Source organism: Pteronotus mesoamericanus, unplaced genomic scaffold (genome assembly GCF_021234165.1).
Source record: "Pteronotus mesoamericanus isolate MK-2021 breed Mesoamerican mustached bat unplaced genomic scaffold, CSHL_Meso_final contig_25, whole genome shotgun sequence".
In the NCBI taxonomy this organism is placed as follows: Eukaryota; Metazoa; Chordata; class Mammalia; order Chiroptera; family Mormoopidae; genus Pteronotus; species Pteronotus mesoamericanus.
The window spans coordinates 37,244,530-37,271,304 of NW_026555105.1; the positions used below are offsets into that span (position 1 = coordinate 37,244,530).

Sequence of the window (26,775 nt, forward strand, 5' to 3'; positions counted from 1 at the left end):
TAAAACTAAAAATTCCATTGCCCTCCACTCACTTTATTTTGAGGAGGGGTACCATTCTTCTTTTCTTGTCCCATTTTAGATTTGTTTCCTTATTCTGGTCTAAAAATCATGGTGCAATATGTGTAAACTGAGCAGAAAGCCATTGTAATTGTCCTCAGTTCTAATAATACTTTAAAGTCCAGTCTATAGCCATATAGAAAACACTAGCTTATTTGATGCAGTGTTGCACGCAAGTTAGCTGGAGGGCTTTTTAGGATCCCAGCTGTTGTATTTTCCCTTTTAATTCCATTTAAGTTTCTATGTCTAGGTCAAAAGCATGGTACCAGAGGAAAGGAATTCAAGTTCAGCTACTCCTAAGGCCTGAGTTCAAACACAAGTTTGGAGATACTAAGTGGACAACCATCAGAAGAGTTATTTTGAAATAAATGGGATTAGTAAAATCAGTCCAGTTTTTTTTAAACTGGATAAATTCTGTGGTCTGTTGTATAGAATTAGCTTTTGATGACACTACTCTTTGAAACAAATACCACTTTTAAGTATTGGAGATACCAATAGAGATATTGATATGGAACAGAGAATCTGGGAGCCTGCAACTTTAGGATTCCCTTCTACTGCCAATGAGAGCTGGAATGGTTAAAACAGTATCTGTCCTTCCTGGGACCTGGCCTATCACAGAGGCATAGTCTTGTTTGGTAAGCAAACTGAACTTGGAGGAGTATTAGAATTGGAGAGCAGGAAGCAGTTTTCTGTTTTGTTTTTTATAGCCATTATTATTATTTTTCCTTTTTTTATTGTTCAGTTACAGTTGTCTCCATTTTCCCCTCTGTTGCACTACCCTGCCCCATCCAACCCCAGGCTCTCAAACACATTCCCTACTCCATTGTTCTTGTCCGTGGGTCCTTTGTGCATGTTCCTTGACCTTTCCCCTTGTTTCCCCTATTGTTCCCCTTGCCCCGCCCCACTCTAGTCCCTGTCAGTTTCTTCTTTATTCCATGTCTCGGGTTCTTTTTTGCTCATTTGTTTGTTTTGTTGATTAGATTCCACCTATAGGTGAGATCATATGATATTTGTCTTTCACTACCTGGCTTATTTCACTTAGCATAATCTCCAGTTTCTTCCATGCTGTCACAAAGGGTAGTTCATTCTTTCTGCTGTGTAGTATTCCATTGTGTAAATGTACCACAGTTTTTTGATCCGCTCAATTACTGATGGGCATTTAGGTTTTTTCCAGCACTTGGCTATTGTAAATAGTGCTGCTATGAACAGAGATGTGTATAAATTCTTTTGAATTGGTGTTTCAGGATTGTTAGGGTATAATCCCAGCAGTGGAATTGCCGAGTCAAAAGGCAGTTCCAGTTGTAGTTTTTTGAGAAATTCCATACTGTCTTCCACAGTGGCTATACCAGTCTGCATTCCCACCAACAGTGGACTAGGGTTCCCTTTTCTCCACATCCTTGCCAGCATTTGTTTGTTGATTTGTTTATGATGGCCATTCTGACCAGTGTGAAGTGGTATCTCATTGTGGTTTTAATTTGCATCTTTCTGATAACTAGTGATGATGAGCATCCTTCCATATGCATCTGGGCCCTCTGTATGTCCTCCTTGGAGAAGTGTCTGCTCAGTCCCTTTACCCATTTTTTTAATTGGATTGCTGGGCTTCCTGGTGTGGAGTCATGTGAATTCTTTATATATTTTGGAGATCAAACCCTTGTCCAAGGTGTCATTGGCAAATACGTTTTCCTGTACAATTGGTTCCCTTTTTATTTTTCAGATGTTTTCTTTAGCTCTGCAACTTTTTAATTTGATGTAGTCCCATTTGTTTATTCTTTCCTTTATGTCCCTTGCATTAGGGGACATACTGGTGAAAATATTGCTGCATGGGATATCTGAAATTTTCCTCTGTTCTCTAGGATTTTTATGGTGTCATGATTTACATTTAAGTCTTTTATCCATCTTGAGTTTATTTTTGTGTATGGTGTAAGTTGGTGGTCTAGTTCATTTTTTTGCATGTACCTGTCCAGATCTCCCAACACCATTTATTGAAGAGTCTGTTTTTACTCCATTTTATGCTCTTGCCCCCTTTGTGAAATATTAATTGACCATAGAGACATGGGTTCATAACTGGGTTCTCTATTCTGTTCCATTGATCTATGTCTGTTATTATGCCAGTACCAGACTATTTTGATTACAGTGGCCTTGTAATATAGTTTGCTATCACGTATTGTGATCCCTCCTACTCTGTTGTCCTTTCTCAAAATTGCTGAGGCTATTTGGGATCATTTACTGTTCCATATATATTTTTGAAATGTTTGTGCTATATGTGTGAAATAGGTTATTGGAAAATTAATAGGGATTTCATTGAATCTATAAATAGCTTTGGGTAGCATGGATATTTTGATGATTTAATTCTTTCAACCCATGAACATGGTATATGCTTCCATTTATTTGTGTCTTCCTTAATTTCTTTCTTCAGTGTTGTGTATTTTCTGTGTACAGGTGTTTACCTCCTTGGTTAAGTGTATTCCTAGGTACTTTATTATTCTAGGAACCAGTTTTAAATCAGACTTTGCATTATGACTTGGTAACCAGAGATTGATTATTAATCATTTTTTAACCACCCAAGGACACTTTTTAATTGCTTTTTATAGAGAGAAAGGGAGAGAGACAGGAAAACATCAGCTGGTTGCCTCTTGTGTTCACTCCAACTGGGGATCAAACCCACAACCTTTTGGTCTGGGATGATGATCCAACCAGCTGAGCCATACTGGCCAGGACCAGAGATTGATTTTTAAAGCTTACAGTCAATAGCTAAAACATAAAACATACCCATCCCTTGCTTCACTAAAGAGTCTCTTTAAACATTTTTCTCATGTTTTATTTTCTTTTTAGAGATTTATTTTTATTGTGTATTCTAATAGCATGTTTTAAATTCTGAATTTAACTGAAGGAGAAAAGAGATAATTTTAAAATACAGCATTTCTGATGATAGTTAAATGCTTATGATGTACAGGAGTAAACTTTGACCAAAACAAATAATGAGGCTCTAGAGTCATGACAACACCAAAAAAATCAAACTGTGAGTCAAGTCCTAAACCTTACAGTTAATTTTCATTTAGTTTAAGGTGTTTTGCTCACTAGAGAATAGATAATCCCTGGAGTCTATCAAGGCCTTGCCACGGTTAATAGTGATCCATGATACAGTCAAAGAGAATCATGAAAGTCTATGATTTGATGGCTTAAATGAATAGTTTATGTGGGATTCTTCCTTGAAACTACTCTGATCTTAGTTTGGTGATGAGTAAATTTTAGAGTCATGAGTTTTATGGTGAACAACTAAGCAAACTAGTCAAATAGAAGTAATTTCAAGTTGAGTCACTTTTACTTTGTACTGTTATTCATTATTAGATGGAGGGTGAGAGGAGAATATAAAATGCATCCCCTAGACTCCAGTGCCATCTGATAGAACTTTTATAGCAGAGATTTTCAACCTATTTTATCATGGTACCGATAAACTATACTAAAATTCTGTGGCACACCAAAAATATTTTTTTGCCAATCTGACCAAAAGAAAAAAAAAGATATAATTTTGATTCATTAACACTGAATGGCTGTTGTATTGACTGTTGTCATTTTTTTAATTTGACAGTCTAAAGGGAAAGAGGTCAGTTCCCTGACTAGTCAGGTATTGCATGTTTTATTGCTGCTGTTGGTTTTTAATTTTTATTAATTTTTTTTAGAGAGAGAGAGAGGAGGGGAGATAGAGAAACATTGATTTGTTGTTCCACTTATCCATGCATCCATTAGTTGATTCTTGTATGTGACCCTACTGGGAATCAGACACAGTCTTGGCATATCAGGATGATGGTCCAACCAAGTGAGCTGCCTGGCCAGGGCTTTTTCTTTTTTAAAAATTTGTATCTTTTGACTTTAGAGAAAGGGAGAGAGAGAAAGGTATTGCATGTTTTAAAAATTCTTGTGGCACGCCAGTTGCTGCTCTGAAGGCTGGAAATTGTTTGAGGCAATACTAGGGATGGTAATAGGCAAACATTGTTGGAAAATAAAAAAGGATTTTTTTGATGGATCATGATCAGAAGAGAAGTCATGGAATGATGCTTGAAAGAGAGCTGAAGGACCATAGTGGTTAAAAGATAGAACTCCACAGAGCAAAAAGTTGAGGAATGGAAAGATTTTTTTAAAAAATAATTAAGACTTTGTAACAAAATCCAAATTTTTTCCATGATTTCATCCTTTGACAGTATGTTCATTTCTCAGGCTTTTTGGAGAATCATTTAAAGCACCTGGCTAAGTTAATAGTTACAGGCCACAAATGGATGGCTTGGACTTTGTGTATTGCAGTGTTTTTAAATTTATTTACATTGTAGTTGCCAACTAATCCATATGTATATGAACTGGACATAATTATTGTACATATGGATTATATATAGATAAATATATCTTCCCTGAATGTAAAAACCATTGTATAAAGTTTTTTAATTGAAAAATCAGAAAATTGGCAACACCTTGCCACATTTCTACATGACATGAACTCTCCACATTGCCCTTATCTTCCCCAGTGAGGTCTTAGACAAAAAGGTTGACTGCTCATATTCCCTGCCTTATCCTTGCAGACCCCTGCCTCATAGCATCCTTATATTTCATTCTCTCTCAACCTATTTGGAGGACTGGGGGTTGCGGGTGAGGGCAGGGTGTCAAAGGTGAAGGGCCCAGTCTGGGTTTAATATACTGGGCCAGCTCAAAACAAGTGTCTGAGCTCTAAGTCAACATTCTGGACCTTTAGTCACGTTTTATTTCTCCAATAAAATAGAAAAGTTTCACTTCAAAGAGGAGTACAACTCCTATAACATCCATGAAATGTATTCAGTTTTGATCTAGACTGTAAGTCAGGAAACCTGGGTTCCATTTCCGTCTTAATCACTGGGTGGTTGAGAGGTCCTTATGTCCCTTACCATTCGGGGAAAATAGTGCTTTAGTTCATAGCAATTTGGGGAGATGGAGAGTCTATAGAAAATGGAAATGCTGTTTGTAATTTATTTTGAACATTGAGACTTGTTTGTTTTTGTGGGCATTTTTTATGATTATAATCTGATAATTGCTCTATTATATTGGTATGCAAAATAGCAGAAATCATTCTGCCTGTGCTGGTACTTTCAGCATAGACTTGACCACATTAATCAGTTCGGGAAAATACATGTTCTGAAAGTGGCCACGGTCAGTGAATCTGTACAATTTGGCTTCCAACCTGTCGGCCACTTCTTGTTGTTCCTTCCAGGGAAGGAAAGGATCATCAGTGGATGCAAACTGTACAATGTGAGTGCAGTTGGCTTTGATCTTCTCCCACTGCCAGGGGTGGCTGAAGTATCCTATGGGGAAAAATATATATAACCTGTCAGTGCTTATAGATAATTTCCATTCTAGACATTCTAAAATACCTAGTGAAGGCCATAGCGGAGACACAAAAATCAGAACCTAAGTGGTTTTCAAATCTCTAGGGCTTGATACCATAGGTACGTGTGAAGGAGAAGTATATGGCCCAAATAGAGCTCTAGGGTTCCTTTCTAGACTATGGATTAGAAATGGCCTATGGCCTCTCAAAGTGCCAAGCTTATATCTGAAGATGGGTAGTAAATATTTTTCATGTGCTATTTCATTTTTTTTAGACTATCTGAAAGACAATGCTGTTTTAGAACCTGAACAGCAGCACATGATTTTTTTATTTGCCTTTCTTTTTAAAATTAAAATACATTTGCTCTTCCTGTAACTATAGGAAGAGCTTTTTCTGGGGTTTCTGCCTTCAGACATACCACTTGCACGCTCATTTTCATCCCCCAAGTCTGATGTGTATGCGGACACTAATACAGTCGCATATACTCGATGGGTTTCTGCATACCTGGAAAGAGAGAAATGATGTCAGCTAATGTTTAATGTTAAGTCTGATCACCAAAAAGTCAGTTAACCACCTGAAAACTCATTTGGTTTAATTTACAGGAAGCACGTGCTATTGCTGTTGAAGTTAAAATGAAAAATAGTAAGGAAACTGCAGAATTACAAGCCTAGTGGATAATCACTTAACCATGGCTACTTGATAAGTTTCCACTCATTTTTTCAAGGTAATCACAACCTCCTCTGCAGTCCTTTCCAAATAAATATAAAAATATCATTTTCTATGATGTATGCATTAATGTACCTTTAATATACATCAACATGTAGATTTCCAGGCTCAGTCCCAGAGCATATATTCAGAAGGTTGGGATCGAAGCCAGGAATCTGCGTTTTAAGGCATGGCACCTCCCCCAACCCAACCATATTTTAAGGAACATTGTGCAATAGCAGAAATATGCCTCTTTTACTACACACCAAGTTGTCATTCAACCTGGCAAACATGGAATAAACCCAACCCTAACAGGCTTATTCAGCCAGCTAAGTCCCTAACCTCTGGGCCTCATAAGCCTAAAGAGAGAGATGTAATGATCTATGGAAAGCATCAGGGATATATGTCCATAAATCATAAGGACTGGGGCTTCAGGAGAGAAGGAGTAACAACTTCTAACTGCTAACAAATATTTATTGAGCACCTACCATGTGCCAGGCAGGCACTGAAGTTTCAGTGTCAGTGAACAAAGTCCACCCTCATGGACCTTACATTCTATTGGCAGAGGGCAGACAAGAAATAAACAGAACATCAGATGGTGAAGAGTGTTACAGATAATAAGGAGGATAATAAGGTTTAAAGGGAACAGGAGCCAGTGGGGTGAGGTTACTGTTTCACATGAAGTGATTAGAAGACCTCACTGAAACCCCCTGGCCATGTGTCTCGGTTGGAGCATCATCCTGATAGATCAAGGTTGTGGGTTTGGTCCCCATCAGGGCACATACAAGTGTCAACCAAATGAATGCATAAATAGATGAAACAACAAAAATTGATGTCTCTCATCAAGAAATAAAAATTTAAACAAAAAAAAAGGCCTCACTGAAAGGGGCCTAAAGAGGAGGAGAAAGCCATGCAAGTATCTAGGGACAGAATTCCAGATAGAACAAGAGCAAGTACAGGCCTAAGGTAGGTGTATACTTGGCATGTTAAGGAACTGCAATGAGGCCTATAAACCAGTACCAGTACTGGGGGCAGTAAAGGTAGAGATGACATCTGTGTTACTTGGGAGCCTTGAAGTCTGAGGTGTTTTTCTGAAGGGATGGTCAGCTGCTGGGGTTGGAGCCACTTATGTTTGAAAAATATCACTATCTCAGTGAAGGAAAAAAGAAAACTCCACTAACCAAACCAGAAAGATATTAGGACAAATTATGTTACCACTTTTGAGGTCAACACTGTTTCCTCTACAGTGGAAACCAGATATACACAAAGTATTTCCCAAACAAGTTTGGTTGGAACCCATACAGGGGGCGGTAATTCAGCAAGGATCACACCTCATGGCTGCAATGGCCCCAGAACTGTGGCCTATGATGATGGTCTTCTCGTCACAGTTCAGCTCCGTCTCCATGAAGGGAAGCCAGATGCTCTCTCGGGCTGTAACTAAGGTTCAGGGTAAACAAAGAATCTGTCATTTGATAGAGACAGCCTTAGTCTAATGCTGCTCACCTTTCTAATATATGACTACTCGGTAATTTACAACTTTAAAAAGTTCAGGACCACAATGGGAGATAGGGCCATTTTACTATAGCCAAAGATTTGCACGTTGCTATTTGAAAGAATCAAATCTGTAGTTTTGGTGTTACTTTTTTACTATTTTCTTTTAAGAAAATACTGAGGATATAATAAAAATAACTCTGAAGCTTTAAGATTTCCCACTTAAAATTAAAATAACAATATTGTTTCTCAAATTTGTACATCTTTTCAAATGGAAACACCTGAGACAAATCATAGCCAAACTCAGAACAAAAGTGGCACTGTTATATTTTTAAATACTAGGATTTTATAGATGCTATAAAGTATCCTATCTCTGCCTCAGCTGAAATACCCATAAATCCAGGCACCCATAAATCTAGGCACCCATAAAATGCCTGGAAATGTCTGTTGATTTATAGAAGGAAGAATCAATTGCTTGCAAAGTTGAAAATTAAGTTTTACTAAGTCTAAGTGCTTTTCTTGATCCTAACTAGAATTTTCTATAATTTGTTTTTTGATTCACCCTCTTCCCCAAGCTACTTGCCATCATTCATTCTTAGGTACATACTCTCTTTGGCTGCTCTACAATGATATTCCTGTTTTCTGCCAGGAAAATGCAAGATCAAAACCCAACAGGATGAGGCTATTTAAAAACACTTGTAATACTCACTTGGGTCAGGCATGTTTTTAGCCAAACACTGGAAACCAGGTATCTATGACATGGGGGGGAGGGGAGGAAGCTATAATAAACATGTTAATTACAATTAATACTTTGTAATAAGAAATGAGACACCACACTGGCCAGGTAACTCAGTTGATTAGAATGTCTGATACACCAAAGTTGTGGGTTCAGCCCCTGGTCAGGGGACATACAAGAATTAACCAATGAATGCATAAATAAGTGGAACAATAAATCCATGTTTCTTTCCCTCTTTCACCCTCCGTCTCTCACTCTCTCGTTCTCCCTCTACTCTTTTCCTTCCCCCGCCCCCTCCCTCCCTTCCTCTCCCTAAAAATCAGTACATATCCCTGCCTGATGTAGCTCAGTGGATTGAGTGATGGCCTGCGAACTGAAAAATGTCATTGGTTCAATTCCTGGTAAGAATACATGCCTGGGTTGCAGGCCAGCTCCTCAGTTGGGGACATGTGAGAGGCAACTAATGGATGTTTCTCTGTCACATCAATGTTTCTCTCCCTCTTTCTCTCTTCCCCTCTCTAAAAATCTTTTAAAAATAAAAATCAATAAAAAATGACACATAATATGATCTTTATTCCATAAGTGCTTGCTTATGTATGAAATGAAGAGGGTTAAACACTACAGGATTGAATATACAGACCCTGTCTGTAATTCCACATCTAGCCAGCTCTGTAGGTCTCTGTATAGAAAGACCTACATCTACAAGTGAACGTGTTCTAGACAGGCTGACCTGGAGCAAAACATACTGTGTGCCAGGGAGTAGGTAAAATATGGTACAGAAAGTTGTAGATCCCATCCTCTTGGACAGCTCCAGCTCTGACCTTTTTGGTTTGTACCTCTGGTCATGGTTTTTAGCAACAACTCAGGAATTTTATTCCAGAAACATACTCTAGAACTCTAATGGACAGCAACACAGGAAGCAATTCTATTGTGTGGTTATGGAACAGAGTTTTTAAAAAAATGGAGATGCACAAGACCACCTACAGTAGAATACCATTTGTATAAAGCTCACAAAGAAGCCAAATTAAACAGTATATTATTTAAAGGATATATACATAGGTCGCAAATGTATTTTAATTTTAAAAAGAAAGGCAAATAAAAAAATCAGAATGGCAGGGAAATAGGATGGAGGGGCACACAGATGGCTTCTGTTGGTAATGTTCTAGATTTTAGCGTGGTCATGGATTTTCAGGTATTGATTACATTAGAGTCATAATTTATATACATGTTACATATATCCTTTATATATATTATTACATGTTGTATTTTTTTAAAAATCTGAGACAAGGAACAAAGAAGAGAGCTGTAAAACTTATATAGAAAATCCCAAATCTGGACCAGTAGAAAGGGCGGGGAAGGAGGAGCAGGGTTGGGGGGGGTCTATCTCCGTAGTTATAAGAGGTGATGCCTTGTAATCTGAAGACTAAGACCAAGTCCTCGGGGCCATTTTATCAAAGTTCGGACCGCCAGTTTTAGACTTTAAGACAGGGCGGCAGAGAGGAATGAAACACAGGGCTTGGGGTTGGAGAAGAGCAGGGAGGCACAAGTTGGAACTTCCGTCCTCCATTTGTTCCGTCCCCTTCAGCTCCATGGTGATTTTCCAGCACAGCGAAGTGTGTCTCTTACCTGTTCCAGCGCCTTCTTCACCCAGCCATACCAGCCGTGGGTGGCCACATCCCCGCCTCCGTTCCCGGGCACGATTACAGCCTTGTTAGGGGAAGCCATGAACACAGAAGTGCCAGAGTAGCTGGGCAGTGCTTAGAACCCAGGAGTGAGTCTGATGGGGAGCCTGCATTGCGGCATCCTGGGAATTGTAGTTCTAGGGAGTCATAGGGCAGTTCATTCACGCTGGCCTTCCTTACCGCACAGGACAGTCAAAATCAAACCTTGTAAATTTCCATCTAATGTAAATCATCTTTCGCTTGCCTCTTACTAGTGCTCGCATTTCCCGCCCCCTGTTCCCGACCCGTAAGGGCAGGCTGTGACATGCCCAGAATGTGCTCTTTACTAGAAGTATTGATATTTCCATAGGAAAGTGTGTTTTTAGTTCCAAACATGCAGAACACAGCCCATTTATTAGTTGAGGATTCCTGGACTCCATATCATTTTTCCTTCTGATTTCAAAATAGCTCTTAGTATAATAGTCAATATCAGCCCTGGTTGTTATTTTTTATTACTTTGAACACTGTCCTTTAAAAGGTTTCAAGGTTCATGTAAGAGCATGTGGATAACAATACTTTAACTGATTTGGAGACTGGGGAAACTGAGATACCAATGAAATGGTTTACCTATTATAATGTGGCAGTCCTGAAATTTTAGGAACTGGTCGTATCTTATATATTCAAAACAAATTGAATTGAGGTGGGCAGAGTTTGTATTGTAAATGGGAATGAAGAGGAGAATACTTTTTATTCCTTGCCCCTCCCATGGACTTACTCAATGTGTACATCACTTGTGTATCAGCATCTGACACTGAGAAACACTCTTCAGCAGTTTATTTTTTGAACAGGCATAAGTAGGTGCTGAATGATACACTGCCCCACCACCACATTCTTTACAAAGAGCAAGACATAATTTTTCCTCTTGGACCTTAGACTCTAGATTTTCTTGAAAAGATCAATGTTATTTAACTTTAAATGTAAACCCATTCACATAAAAAAGAATGAACTACTGACACACACAACACCGTGGGTGAGTCTTAAAAGGATAATTGCCAAGTGAAAGATGCCAAACAAAAAAGAGTGGAATATGATTCCATTTATTTAAAACTCTAAAAAAATACAAGGAGGACAAGGAAACATTGTGGGGTGATATACACCTTCATCATCTTGATTGTGGTGGTGATAAAACTTAACAAATTGTATGCTTTAAATTTGTAGAGCTTATTGAATGCAATTATACCTCGAAAAAGCTGTTTAAAACTTAAAACTAAAACAGAGGCATTTCAGTAGCTAAGTGGTTGTTTGCTTAGTGATTTTTAATTCAAGAAACAGTGACAGGAACTTAACAGGAACTGCAGGCTGGAAAAAAATCTAGCCCTCCTTGAGGTTTAACATTTTTCTTTCTTCTCACTCATAGGGTGGTTAGCTCTTCCTTGAAGGAGAAAATTAAGGCAATGGCCTCAACTCTTACCTTTCTCTGATTGTTCTGTTTTTTAAGATTGTATTTATTTAGTTTTAAAGAGAGGAAAAGGGAGGGAAACATCAATGTGTAGTATCCTCTCGCATGCCCCCAAGTGGGCACCTGGCCTGCAACCCAGGCACGTGTCCTGACTGGGAATCAAATTAGTTACCATTTGGTTCACGGCTGGTACTCAATCCACTGAGCCACACCAGCCAGTGCTCTCCAGTTGTTTATATCTATAATGATTGTGGAGGTTATATAATTACACAGAAATCCACCTTTTCTACTTTATCTCTCTTTTACAAGCATTTTCTGAGCTTGTCATTATGAGACAAGAAATAGTTTGGTTTCAAAACATTTTTAGAATTTTAAAAAACCTGAGAATGCACAATTTATATTTGGGACCTCCTCTGTTAATATTGAAAGAGCTGTTCACAAGAATTTGCCATAAAAGTTTTATTTTTTCTAATGCATTCAGCCACCCACCTCTGAGGCCCTCCTTCTAAAAAAAAAAAAAAAATTCCTCTGCCTGACCTTTTCTTTTCAGGTCAGGATCTCTGCTATAGGCAGTTTTTACTAACCCTTTAAATTTGCTGTCCAAGCATTCTCCCCCTTCTACCTTTCCATTTTTTTCACATACTATTTTTTTAACCATCTTGAGAAGAAAAGGAAAGCTGCTTCAGAGTCTTAAAGGACACATAGGAGATAATTGGGAAATGAATAGAGATGAAGTGGTTGTTCTTAGCAGAGAGGAGGGGCACAGAGGCAAGACACAGCACAGGTGGGCTGGGAAAGAATCTATTCAGTGCTGTACGAATAAAGTATGTAGATCATACAGGCCTGTGAGTATGACAGTAAGGGAACTCTATTATTTGAGTTATGGTAAAAACTATGTAGAGATTTAAACAAAAGAATGGTAGAGTCAGATGTGTGATTTTGAAAAATCTGGCATCAAGTGTGAGATCTGGGTGTGGCAAAATTTGGTGGAGAGATCATTTGGGAGGCTGTGGCAATAATTCAATGAGCGAGGATGAAGGATCCCTCTCCTTTCCTGGAGTATGCCTGTGCCTTTTCCCTCTCCATCTTCTTCCCCCCTAGAATGTTACCATTGCTCTTCTCCCTAAATTCCAAGGGCACCCTTCTTTTGTCTTTGTAATTTGTTTCCCAAACCCACTTCCTCTATGGCTCACTTCTTCTAGCTCTATTCCTTTCTAAATAAACTTTTGCTTATAGTTTGAGTCTTGACTCTGAATTCTTTCTCAGCCAGAACTCAAGCACTGTGTTTGCTGAGCTGGGGACTGATTTGACTCCACCAGTCTAACACCTGATGTCATTTTCGTTCTTGCTGCCAACATTATGGTGCCATGACTCGGACTGTTAAAGAGGGGGAGGGGAGAAGATGAAGGCCTGAACTAAGTAGGTAAATTGAGAAATATTTAGAATAACAGATCAAGAGAGCCAAGTGATTCATTGTTAGTTTCAGGGGTGGGAATTAGAAATGTAGGGGGATATATAAATTTATTTAATATAAATTATATGACATGGGAGTCTTCAAAAGGAAATGAAGACCCAAAGAAGCATTTAAACCTAATTGTTTCTGTGCTAAGTTTGATGATGTATGGAAAGTCATGGGGAAATGTGATAGGACAAAAGGATATGACCAGTTTAAGTAGTAAACTGGGGGAAACTTGGCAAGGTCTGTTCACTGTGATTCACCTTCAGAGGAAAGAGTGCTTGTTATTCCTGGTAAAGGGAAGGAACTTTTAACATGAAGGTCTTAGGACCTGCTTTAGGGGAGAGAGGGGAGGTCAGAGTCCTTCCTTGAATCATTTTTCAAATTCCTTCAGGTTAAAATATTCAATATGCGAAGGTGTCATATTTTGGGGTAGTGGCCTGAACCCTGTCAGAGGAGGGGCTAAGGATAACTCTAGTTTCCAGGATGAGTAACTGAGAGAAGAATGGTATCCCCAAATGAAGTAGAAAGTACAAGAGACAGAAGGTTAGTTTAGGAGCAAGGGGAAATATGAATTCAGTCTAGGATATAATGAGATTGAGATGCCCAACAATATCCAGTGATATCCAGCATGTTGTTGAATATATGAATCTAATGTTAGAGAAGTAATAATCCAAAAATAGAGAATGTATGTTATACATACTGAATCATATTTCAGGAAGATTTTGAAATAGTCAAAAGAGAACTTTCTATGGAATGCTGGACATTTTTAAAGGACCCTCTGGAGTCATCTGATCATAAGAGACATGTGACTTTGACTAAACAATTTTACAACTCTGTAGAGATAGAAATTAACTTACTGAAAATGGATAATAATACAAATGGTAATAATGTAAATGATTCCCATTCACAGTAATGAATTTTGCATGGTAGAAAATATGTCTATAAACCAAATTTTTCTTTGAATCAATCTGAATATCCCTACTGGTTCTCTTAGTAATGAATAAGTTATGTAGAATCTTTGATACATTCTCATCTTACATTTATAGAAGGGCCATATTTTACCTTTTTGAAACTTTCTTTAACAATTTTGGAGGTTTAACCAACATCCCAATGGGTTCACCTGACAAAACCAGGGAAATCATATTGCTGAAGAACATGAAAACAGGTTAGTACATTCTTAAAGGAGTTCTGACTGATTGGCTTATGGAGATGAATACACACATAAATAACCTATTCCTAAAATTCCCAGAAAATAAGGAAATTAAACTTCTAAAACTTTAAATGTGTTAGATTAAAAAAAATCCTTCTCACAGAAATTTCTAGTACAGAAAAAAATCTAGGTTCAAATAAAGCAGATCTTTGCCATATTGTATTTTGTTTGGTTAAAAAAACACATCTATATCTTTTCTCAATGTAAAGTATAATACAAATACGCATTTTATTTGAGTTTGGTTCCTTACTAACAGAATAAATTTGAACTTTCTAAATATATACAAGTGTAATGATAAAAGGATCTAATATTACTCTTACATAATGTTTTTAGGAAGATGAAACATGCAAATTCACTCAACAAAACTGAATAATTATTCTGACAAACTATTTTTTTTAAATCCTCAATTGAGGACACGTTTTCATTGCTTTTAGAGAGAGGGGGAAACATCCAGGGATTGTAGGCACCCAGACCAGGAATTGAACCTGCAGCCTAGGTATGTGCCCTGATGAACAATCAAACCTTTTGGTCAAGGGACAATGCTCCAACCAACTGAGCCACACCAGCTAGGACTTGACAAACTTTTTATATTAACAATAATTGTTTCATAGTACATTGATGTAAATGAATTTCTATGATGTGTAATTTAAATGTCTGTACTAATGCTAAATTGAGCTAATTCATCTTAATTCTCAGATGCCTAGATAAGTTCTAAACATTTTAAGTTTATATAGGTTTTTGTTTATTTTTATATGCTACAGAGAGATTATATCTCTGGGTCAGATTAATAAACAATCTAATTTTTGCCATTTATAAAAAGTGGTGAACTTGAGTTTCTGGCCAAGATGGAGGTGTAGGTAGACATGCTTTACCTCCTCACACAACCATAAGAAGGATCACCACGAACTTCAAAACAAAATACAAACAGAACTGCCAGAAAGTCAAACTGAATGGAATTCTGATAACAAAGGATTTAAAGAAATACTCATCCAGACAGGTGTGAGGGGTGGAGAAGGGGAGCTAGGGTGGGGAGGATGCAGCGTGGTGGCAGCATGGCAGCAGCAGTGAGGCAGAGGCAGAGGCAGCAGGCACAGGACAGGAGAACAGGTGGTCTCACATTCATGTGTGGCCAATAAAAACCGGGAGGGACACCTGGGGAGCGAGCCATCCCAGCCCCAAGACAGACTCTAAAGCCCAGGGTTCCAGTGCCAGGAATAAACATAACTTCTGGCTGTAAAAACTATTGGGTGTGCGGTGATGAAAGAAATGGAGGGTCTCCCAGAAGAGTCCATTTAAAGGAACTGCATGGCCCTGGAATGTACACAAACCCACCCACTCTGGGATTCAGCAGCAAGGAAGCAGCAGAAGGACACAGTTTGCTTTTTGGTAGCAGGGGAAGTAACTGAAAGCCGGTGAGAGCCAAGCAATTGGCATTGTTCCCTCTCTGATCCCTCCCCAACATTGCCCTGCCCTGGTGAATACCTAAGGCTACACCCCTTACAACGTAACAGGTGTACTAAGACAGGGAGTCAAAGCAGCTCCACCTGGATGTGAGGGCGATCTGGCTGCAACATCTGTCACCCTATTGATCGCCAGGGTTGATTCAGCTGATCTGGCTGGCTAGGTAGGTGTCCCCTTCCTCCCTTACTGATCCATGTGCATCCCTCCTGAAGCTGTGCGCTCAGTGGAAGAGGACGGCCTTCCCAACTAGAGAAGAGGACTGGTCTTTGTTCAAGGGTAAAAAGTAGCTGTGTTACCCTGCTAGAACCTTCAAACAAGCTCTTGAAGCATTTCTACCTAATACACAGAAACAAACACAGGGAGGCTGCTAAATTGAGGAGACAAAGAAATATGGCCCAAATGAAAGAAGAGATCAAAATTCCAGAAAAAGAACTAAGCAAAACACAGATAGCCAACTTATTAGTTGTAGAGTTCAAACACTGGTGATAAGGATGCCCAGGTAATTCACTGAATACTACAAATGCATAAGGGAAGAAATTAAGACTACACTAAGTGAAATTAAAGAAAAATCCACAGGGAACCAACAGTGAAGGGAAGGAAGCCAAGGTTCAAATTAACACTTCAGAATATAAAGAAGAAATAAATAGTCAACTAGTACAGAATGAAGAAACAAGAATTCAAAAATATGAGGAGAGAATAAGAAGACTCTGGGACATCTCCAAACATGCCAACATCCAAATCACAGGGATGTCAGAAGGAGAAGAAGCGTGATTGAAAACTTACTTGGAAAAATAATAAAACTTCTCTAATTTGATGAAAGAAATAGACATACAAGTCCTGGAAGCACAGAGAATCCCAAATAAGTTTGACTGAAAGAGGACCACACCCAAGACACATCATAATTAAAATGCCAAATGTTGAAGATAAAGAGAGAATCTTAAAAGCAGCAAAAGAAAAGAGTTACCTACAAAGGAGTTCCCATAAGACTATCAGCTGATTTCTCTAAAGAAACTTTGCAGGCCAGAAGCAACTGGCAAGAAGTATTCAAAGTGATGAAAAGCAAAGACCTACAACCTAGACCACTCAATTCAGCAAAACGACCATTTAGAATGGAAGAAAGATAAAGTGCTTCCCAGACAAGGTAAAGCTAAAGGAGTTCATCATCACCAAGCCATTATTATATGAAATGTTAAAGGCACTTATTTAATAAAAGGATCAAAACTATGAACAGTAAAATGACAACAAATTCAAAAGTATCAGCAACTGAATCTACAAACAAACAAACAACAAAAAAACCAACTAAGCACAAAAGTAGAACAGAAATACAGAAATGGATATCACATGGAAGGTTAGCAGGTGGGAGAGGGAAGAGGGATAATAAGGGGAAAGGTACAGGGATTAAGATTCATAATTGGTAGTACAAAATAGACAGGGGGGTTAAGAAAAGTACTGGAAATGTGAAGCTAAAGAAATTTTATACACGACCCATGGACATGAACTAAATGGGGGTAGAGGTGTGGGGAGGATGGGTTGGTGGAGGGAAGGGGGGGTACCTGGCAGAGAGGATAAAGGGGAAAAAAAACCATGGGACAACTGTAATAGCATAATAAAATACGCTTTTTAAAAAAGCTGTTAGCCCTGGCTGGTGTGGCTCAGTGGCTTGAGGGCTGAACTGCAAACCAAAGAGCCGCTGGTTCGATTCCCAGTCAGGGCACACGCCCGGGTTGTGGACCAGGCCCCCAGGGCAGGGCACGTGAGAGGCAACCACACATTGATGTTACTCTCCCTCTCTTTCTCCCTCCCTTCCACTCTCTCTGAAAATAAAGACATAAAATATTTTTTTAAAAAAGCCTTTAGACAGTTGTGGTTATAAAGTTGTGCTCTCCTAGTTACGAGGGTTTTTTGTTTTTTGTTTTTTTTTTTTTAGTCTTCTATAAGGCTTGACCAGGACTGTTCTCAATTATTCACCTCATAGGATGACAGAAAAGCAGAGAGGACTGTGCACTAGTACCAGTCCCCTCACAGAGCGAGAGGAAACCTTGTTATGGGATGGAGCAGAACCAAACCTGTGACATTTACCATGAATCTGAACCAAACCCAGAGACCTGCCTCCACACAGGCGTGTGCGTCTGGAGTTCCCCACAGTCACGTCCCCACTCTCCCTCCGCGCCGTCCAGTCCCGCCCCACCCCACCCCACCCCTTCTTGGGCGCTGACGCCTCTTTCCGGCCTGCTACACTTTCCACCTCGCAGCGCCACTCCTTCTTCCGGGGCCATGTGTCATCCTTCTCGCTTCCCGGAAACTAAAGAGATGAAAGGACTTCCCGCCGAGGCGAGCGGACGCCAAGTTGGGTGAGAGCGAACTCCCGAGGCGTTCTGGCTGCGCCTAGGAAACAGTATGGCAGGCGCCTATGTTTTCTAAAGTGGAAACGTTTAGAGGTGAACGTGGAAAATTATTTGTTCTTACGAACCGCTGTTACGCAGAACGAAGCACGACCGTCTTGCCCTTTTCCAGGATGGCGGCGTGGCTTCTTTGAGTGTCTTGCTTCCGCTCGTCTGTGGGGGAGGAGCCCTTTGATTGGCCCTCGGGCCGTGTCGTGGCGTGACGTACAAGAGTGTTGACCAATCGACTGAGAGCTGAGCTGTACTTGGCTGTGGGAGGCGGTGCCACAGAGATCTTGTAGTTTTAGGTGCAGACTGCTACGGCCAGGTGAGTGGGGAACGCATTGGGGGATGAAGGTCGAGGGCACGGGAATGAGTCTGTAGGAGACGAAAGATTTGCTCCCGAGGTGAGTCCTTGTAGCGACAGGCAGAGGAACCGGGCCACTCGGTGATGCAGGTATCTAAGAAGTACGCTTTCTCCGCCAGGCCTTGCTGCTGGCTGGTTTCTGACTCGGTATCCGTGAGAATGGTGAGCTGCGGAAGGACCCAACCCTTGTTCTCAGTTGTGGATCTCCAGTTTGAGGAGAAGTGATTTCTGCTTCAGGATAGAGCTTAGACTAGAACCCAGGTCTTCTGACGCCCTTGGATTTAGCCTTTGGTTAAACTTGGCTTCTTTTTAGTAAAAAGTTATGCCTTGGTCGGTTAAGAGTGGTAGCGATTTTTCCCCCCTGGATCTTTCCAGTCCTTTCGTTTATTCATTTATTCGGCTATTAATTTCTTCAGCTACCCTTCCCCTTTGAGACTTTGGTTTAAGCCATCGACCCGTCTTCCTAGAAAAATGAGCATTCGCTCATGCGTAGAATTTCGCGTAAGTTTTAGAGGATTATTTGAGCTTCTGAAGTCCCCCATGAGTTTTGAGCCCAGGGTTAAGAATCCATGCTGTAAAAGAAGGCGTGAGTGGAAGGCACAGTGGGAAACTGAGAGAGCAGATTTTAAAATGTAGGTGCATGAGGACACTAGTTGGAGCCAGTACCTTTTAATAATGAACTCTTTTGAGAGGGGACGCAGTCATTTAATGAAGCCTGCTGAGGCACTTGCAGAGAACTGTGATATTAGAACTTTCATCCCTTTGCCATCCAGGAAGCTGCAGAAGTGCCTCCTGTGTACACAGTGCTTCTTCAGTTTCCTGCTTTTGCCAGAAATAACAAATATGTTCCTTAGCATTTCAGATGCACCAAACACTTGGAATCTTTGTGGGCTGAGTTTTGTGTAATAGAGTAATTCATTCATTTTTCTAGATATATTATCTTGGTTCACATCTTTTACAGTGTGGCACTTATAATAACATGGAGTCAATTATTGTTCAGCACTGCATGAAATCAGCACTGCATGAAATGAGGCCAATATCGTAGATTCTTTAATTTGCTTTTTTCTGCCATTTTTCTTGAGGTGCTTGTTCCCTTGATCCCTAGCAGTTGAGGTGTGTGTTAGGGTAGATTTTAGGATGTAAACAGGATTTGTAAAACATTCTGTGGAGTTAGTGTTATCACTGTTTGAAAAGGTTAGTCTAAATGATTATGTTATTACTGGAATCTTTTAAGGCATGGGCATAAGAAGGCATGGTCATAAGCAACCATGGAGAGGAGAGAGGTTTTGGTGAGGAGCTCACTCAGCATAATAGCAAACTTTCCTTTGTGATTTTGGTGATCCTAAGTAGAAATGTACTCAGAACTCCTTGGTGGCTGTTGACATTATGAATTGGATTTGCACATCAGCATCCAGTTCTTTTCTCCACAGGTAACAAAGGGAGGAGGAAAAAGGACATAAAAACAAGATGACTTGGAATGTAAAATTTAGTGTTTACTTTAGTAGAGTAAGGAAAGGAGGGAGTCAGGGTGAAGGTGGCTGGATTGTGAAACTGTTTGAAAATAATCCTTGGGCAAGGAGCTGAAATTAGTTTGGCTGAGATGAGACAGTAAGAGGAGGTTTAAATGCACCTTAGAGATGATCAAATAATTGTAAGCCTCCTGGCCCTTTTATTTATTTAAGTTCTAGAGAGGAGAGTTATGAAAGGATCAGTAGTTAATGATAACTGTGAAGTTAATCAGTTTTTTTGGGGTCAGCAGGAAGAGAGATGTTATACTACAGTGACAGTTTCTGCCGGACTAAGTGTTAGGGGACTATTTTTAAATCACTAAAATTAAGTTGAGAATTTCACATACAATTAAAACTTTATGTTCAGTTTCTTTTTAGGCTATGGCAACATATCTGGAGTTCATTCAGCAGAATGAAGAACGGGATGGTGTGCGGTTTAGTTGGAACGTGTGGCCTTCCAGCCGTCTTGAGGCAACGAGAATGGTTGTTCCTCTGGCTTGTCTCTTGACACCTTTGAAGGAACGCCTAGACCTGCCCCCTGTACAGTATGAACCTGTGCTCTGCAGCAGGCCAACTTGCAAAGCCATTCTCAATCCACTTTGGTATGAATTCTTTTAAAAACTAGTAAATGATGAATGCACTATATTATGAAATTTCTGAGATTCTCATATAAGTGATTGAATTTGGGCAAGTCATTAAATTTGAGATTAGTAGATGGTGAGAATCTCAGTTGATTAATCCTTTTAGAAATCTTCCTGGCCTAATACTAATTCAGATAAAATTAGAATTTATGGGAATGAGGTGGAAGTAGAAGGAAAGAATTTGAAATTCACTTAAAAAAATTTTTCAAATACACTTGTCTCCATTTACCCACTACCACTTTCCTTGCCCACCATCACTTCCCCTCCTCAATCCTTCCCCACTTTGGCTTCCTCCATGTGTCCTTCACACCTGTTCCTTGATCTGACCCTTCCCCTCCCCCTTCCTGCTGCCCCACTCCCTTCCTCCCTCCCTTCCCTGTCAGTTTCTTCTTTCTTTCAGTGTTGCTGGTCATATTTTGCTTACCTGCTTGTTTTGCTGATTAGGTTCCACTTATAGGTGAGATCATATGGTATTTGTCTTTCACCGCCTGGCTTATTTCACTTAGCATAATGCTCTTCAGTTCAGTCAATGCTGTAACGAAGGGTAGTTCTTTCTGCTGTATTCCATTGTGTAAATGTACCATAGATTTTGGATCCACTCATTTACTGATGGGCACTCAGGTTGCTTCCAGCACTTAGCTATTGTCAGTTGTGCTGCTGTGAACATTGAGGTGCATAGGTTCTTTTGAACTGGTGTTTTGGGATTCTTCGGGTATAATTCATGCATTGGAATTGTTGAGTCAAAAGACAGTTCCATTTTCAGTTTTTTGAGGAAATTCCACACTGCTTTCCACAGTGGCTGCACCAGTCTGCATTCCCACCAACAGTGTACTAGAGTTCCCTTTTCTCCACAACCTCTCCAGCACCCGTTGTTTGTTGATCTGTTTATGATGACCATTCTGACTGGTGTGAAGTGGTTATCTCATTGTGGTTTTAGTTTGCATTTCCCTGATGGCTAGTGATGCTGAGCATCCTTTCATATGTCTCTGGGCCCTGAGTATGTCCTCCTTGGAGAAGTGTCTCTTCAGTTCCTTTGCCCATTTTTTAATTGAATTGTTGGTCTTCTTGGAGTGGAGTTGTGTGAGTTCTTTATATATTTTGGAGATCAAACCCCTGTGTGAGGTGTCATTGGGAAATACATTTTTCCATACCTTTGGTTCTCTTCTCATTTTCTTGATGTTTTCTTCAGCTGTGCAGAAGCTTCTTATTTTGATGAAGTCCCATTTGTTTATTCTTTCCTTTATGTCCCTTGCATTAGGGGAGATATCAGTGAAAATATTGATTCATGGGATATCTGAGAGTTTCCTGCCTTTGTTCTCCTCTAGGACTTTTAAGGTGCCATGACTTATATTTAAGTCTTTTATCCATCTTGAGTTTATTTTTGTGTATGGTGTCAGTTGGTGGTTGGATTTCAATTTTTTGCATGTAGCTGTCCAGCTCTCCCAACATCATTTGTTGAAGAGCCTATTTTTACTCCATTTTATGCTTCTGCCCCCTTTTCAAACATTAATTGACCAAAGAGACCTGGGTTTATTTATGGGTTCTCTATTCTGTTCCCTTGATCTATATGTCTGTTCTTATGCCAGTACCAGACTGTTTTGATTACAGTGGCCTTGTAATATAGTTTGATGTCTGGTATTGTGATCCCTCCTATTTTGTTTTTCTTTCTCAAAATTGCTGCAGCTATTCAGGGTTGTTTATAGTTCCATATAAATTTTTGAATTGTTTCTTCTATGTCTGTGAAATACGCCATTGATATTTTAATAGGGACTGCATTGAATCTATAAATTGCTTTGGGTAGTATGGACATTTTGATGATGATAATTCTTCTAATCCATGAACATGGTATATGCCTCCACTTAATTGTGTCTTCCTTAATTTCTTTCCTTACTGTTGTATAGTTTTCGGCGTACAGGTCTAGTACCTCCTTGGTTAAGTTTATTCCTACATACCTTATTTTTCTTGTGGCTATAACAAAAGGGATTTTTTTTCCCCTGATTTCTGCTTCTGATACTTCATTTTTGTTATACAAAAATGACTTCAATTTCTGAATATTGACTTTGTATCCTTTTGTATCCTGCTGTTTTGCCAAATTCATTTATTAGGTTGAATAGTTTTTGCTGGAGTCTGGGGTTTTCTACACTATCATGTCATCTGCAAACCATGATAGTTTTACTTCCTCCTTTCCAATTTGAATGCCTTTTATTTCTTTTTCTTGTCTGATTGCTGTGGCTAGGACTTCTAATACTATGTTGAATAGAAGTAGTGAAAGCGGACATCCTTGTCGTGTTCCCGATCTTAGTGGGAAAGCTTTCAGTTTTTGCCCGTTGAGTATGATGTAGGCTGTAGGTGTTTCATGTATAGCCTTTATTATGTTGAGGTATGCTCCCTTTATTCGCATCTTACTGAGTGTTTTTATCATAAATGGGTGCTATACCTTATCAAATGCTTTTTCCGCATCTATTGATATGATCATGTGGTTTTGTCTTCCCTTTTATTTATGTGATGTATTAAATTTAATGATTTGAGAATATTGAACCATCCTTGCATTTCTGGGATGATTCCCACATGATCATGGTGGACGATCTTTTTAATGTATTTCTGGATGTGGTTTGCCAACATTTTGTTGAGGATTTTAGCATCTATGTTCATCAGTGATATTGGCTTATAGTTCTCTTTCTTGATTGAGTCTTTATCTGGTTGTGGGATTAGGATGGTACTTGCTTCATAAAAAGAGTTTGGGAGTCTTCCCTGTTCTTGGAATTTTTGGAATAGTCTGAGAAGGACAAGGGTTAGCTCTTCCTTAAATGTTTTGTAAAATTCTCCTATGAAACCATTTGGTTGAGGGCTTTTGTGTGCAGGGATTTTTTTACTACTGCTTTAATTTCACCCCCTGTTATTGGTCTTTTCAGGCTTTCTGCTTCTTCATTCAGTGTTGGAAGGTTATATTTTTCTAGAAGTTTGTCCATTTCATCGAGGTTTTCAAATTTCTTGTCATATAATTGTCCTAGTAATTTCCTACAATCCTTTGTATTTCTGTGGTACCAGTTTTTATTTCTTCTCTCATTTCTGGTATTATTTATTTGGGTCCCCTGCCTTTTTTTCTTGATGAGTCTGCTACAAAGCTTGTCAATTTTATTTATCTTTTCAGAGAACCAGCTCCTGGATTGGTTGATCCTTTGAATTGTTCTTTTAGTCTCTATGTCATTCAGTTCTGCTCTGATCTTGATTATTTCCTTTCTTCCACTAGCTCTGGGCTTTGTGGTTTTTTCTCTAGTTCTTGATGCTGTAGGGTTCAGTTGTTTATTTGAAATGTTTCTGTCATTTTTAGGTAGGTGTGTATTGGTATGAACTTCCCTCTCAGGACTGTCTTCACTGTTTCCCATAGGTTTTGGGCTGTTGTGTGTTCATTTGTTTCTGGAAACTTTTTGATCTTCTTTGATCTCATTATTGACCCATTCATTGTTTAATAGTGTGCTGTTCAGCCTCCATGAGTTTGAAGGTTTTTGAGTTTTTTCCCTGAGGTTTGTTTCTAGTTTCAAACCCTTGTAGTCCGTGAAGATGCTTATTATGATTTCGATTTTCCTGAATTTGTTGAGGCTTGTTTTGGTCCTATCATGTGTCTATCTGAAAAATGTTCCCTGTGCACCTGTAAGGAAGGTGTATTTTTCTTCTTTGGGGTGAAAGGTTCTATATATGTCAGGTGGGTCCATTTGATCTAATGCCTTGTTCAGTTTCACAATGTCCTTGTTGATGTCTTGTTTGGGATATTTATCCATTTTTGACAGTGAGGTTTTAAAATCTTCTACTATCAGTGTGTTACTGTGTATATCTTTCTTGAAGTCTTCCAAGATTTTCCTTATATATTTTGGTGTTCCTATGTTGGGTGTATATAAGTTTGCAATGTTTATGTCCTCTTGATGGATTCTTCCTTTGAGTGTTATAAAGTGTCCTTTGTCTCTATTTATGGTCTTTTTCTGAAATCTATTTTGTCTGATACAGGTATTGCTACCATTGCTTTTTTTCCCTGTCCATTTACTTGGAATATTTTTTTCCATCCCTTTACTTTCAATCTATATATGTCCTTTGTTCTGTGGTGAGTTTCTTGTAGGCAGCATATGTGTGGGTCATTTTTCTTATCCATTCAGCTATCCTGTGTCTTTTGATTGGGGCATTTAATCCATTTACATTTAAAGTTAATATTGATAGTACTTATTCAATTTTTCCCTTTGTACCTATGATCCTCTCTTTCTCACTCTATTTCTTCTTCTTTAAGCAGTCCCTTTGGCATATTTTGCAGTGCTGGTTTGGCAGAGGTGTATTCCTTTAGCCTTCTTTTGTCTGTGAAACTCCTTATTTCGCTTTCCATTTTAATTGAGAGCCTTGCTGGGTAGAGAAGTCTTGGTTGGAGACCTTTGCTTTTCATTACTTGGAATATTTCTTGCCATTCCCTTCTGGCTTGTTCTGTTTCTGTTGAAAAGTCAGCTGCCAGCTGTATTGGGGCTCCCTTTTATGTTACTACCTGATTCTCCTTTGCTGCCTTTAGGATCCTCTCTTTGTCTTTGATATTTGCCATTTTAATTGTGATGTGCCTTGGAGTAGGCCTTTTGGGTTTCTCTTGAATGGGACCCTCTGTGCTTCCTGGACTTGCATGACTTTTTCTCTCCTCAAATTAGAGAAGTGTTCCATCATTAGTTTTTCAAACAGGGTCTCTATTTCATTTTCCTCTTTTCCTTGTATTCCTATTATATGAATATTATTATGTTTCAGGTTTTTCTGCATTTCCCTCAATGCTTCTTCATTCTTTTTGAGTCTTTTTTTATTTTGTTGTTCTCTATGGGATCTTATTTCTACCTTGTCCTCCATCTCAGTGATTCGATCGTCTGCTTCATCGAGCCTGCTTTTGATTTCTTCTAGTATCTTCTTCAATTCAGATATTGTATTCTTCATTTCCTCTTGTCTCTTATTTTACTTTCCATGTCTTTTTTCATGCTGATATAGTTTGCAATAAGTTCCTCAGTTTCCCTGTAGTTTTTCGTAATTCTCTTTGAGCTCACTGAGCTCCCTTAGGACTGTCGTTTTGAACTCAATATCTATCTGATAGTTTACTTGCCTCCATTTCATTTAGTTCTCTTTGTGGGGATTCCTCCTATCCCTTCAATTGAGTGGTGCTTCTTTTTCTTTCCATTATTTGTGAGACTCTTCTTTTTTGCTTCTGCTTATTAAATAGGTCTGCCTTGATTTCCTGACTTTGTGGTGTGAACTTCTATTTTAGGAGATCACTTATTTTTTTCTTTCTTTCTGGATCTGCCTCTGATGTCAGCTTGACCTTAAGCAGTCTTCAAGAGACCTCCAGGAATCTACTGTCTGTTTCTTTCTCTTCCAGTTGTTAATCTAGTCACTCTGCCCTCAGCTGTCAGGATGGGGCCGTGTCACTCCTGTGAGTGGGCATTTTGTGTCCTTTTATGCTGCTGCCACTCAGAGGAATAGTCTGCCTGAGCAAGATGGCTGCTGCCGTATAGGGGATGAGTCGGCGCCAGGATCCCCTGGCTACTCCCTCAGTTCTTTCCCCAACACCTCCATCGCCAGACTGTACTTAAGCATCTCTAGGCACTCTGTGTCCCCTTTAGCCAGGGATCTACAATCTGTGACTGCCACTCTGTATTTAGCATCCAGACCTGTGCAACACCATGCTGGTGCTGAGCCTCCTGCGGGCGTGGCCATTGTGTCCTTTCCCGCTGCTGCCAATGGGATGAGTTGTCTGCCTGAGCAAGATGGTTGTTGCCCCATGGGGGAGGAATAGGCACCGGGACCCCGCTGTCCACTTTCTCAGTTCTTTTCCCCCAAGCCTCCTCCTCTAGTCGCTGCCCAGTCAGCTCCAACCCACTCTGCCCCAACCTTTCCAAGAGCCCAGAGCTAGTGGCTGCCACTACAAATTTTTTTATTGGCCCCTTAAATGAGTCTTTACTTCTCTAGCCGCCTGTCTCTGGCAGAGAGCAACCCTGCAGCTTTTCACAGCTGGCTGCTTTCTATGTGCTTTTTGGGCCTTGGTGCTGTAGGCCAAAGATCCCCGCTTACGGTTTAGACCCTCCTCTTCTCAGGGGGATCCATCTGGCTGTTTCAGTATCCCTCTGGCGCTGCCACCTGTGGGCGCCTAGACCACGTTCTCGAGTCTCTACTGAACTCCTTACCAGTTAGGGTGTGCTAAAGCCAATTCCTCTGTTTGTCCGAGGTTTTAAGGCTCTTCTCTTGCTATTATTCAGTTGTTTTCCAGGTGATTTTTCTATAATTT

The 26,775-nt window shown here is 39.6% G+C and overlaps 2 protein-coding genes across 4 annotated transcripts in view; one reads left to right on the forward strand and one right to left on the reverse strand.

The window, feature by feature from the left end:
- Positions 1-4,223: 4,223 nt before the first annotated feature.
- RBBP9 (RB binding protein 9, serine hydrolase) lies at positions 4,224-10,072 on the reverse strand. The gene is made up of 5 exons (XM_054574114.1): positions 9,963-10,072; positions 8,310-8,352; positions 7,441-7,546; positions 5,823-5,908; positions 4,224-5,381 (listed from the first exon to the last, which is right to left on the reverse strand). Exons 1-5 carry the CDS (start codon positions 10,059-10,061, stop codon positions 5,146-5,148), a joined length of 570 nt encoding a protein of 189 aa, XP_054430089.1. The 5' UTR covers positions 10,062-10,072; the 3' UTR covers positions 4,224-5,145.
- Positions 10,073-17,887: 7,815 nt separating this feature from the next.
- SEC23B (SEC23 homolog B, COPII coat complex component) overlaps positions 17,888-26,775 on the forward strand; it is a 45,488-nt gene continuing 36,600 nt past the window's right edge. Inside the window, exons 1-2 of one of the 3 annotated variants that reach the window (XM_054574115.1) lie at positions 17,888-18,295; positions 20,210-20,444. In XM_054574115.1, the coding sequence (XP_054430090.1) occupies positions 20,224-20,444 (221 nt within the window). In that variant the 5' untranslated portion in view covers positions 17,888-18,295; positions 20,210-20,223. The other 2 variants (XM_054574116.1, XM_054574117.1) reach the window with 2 other exon arrangements.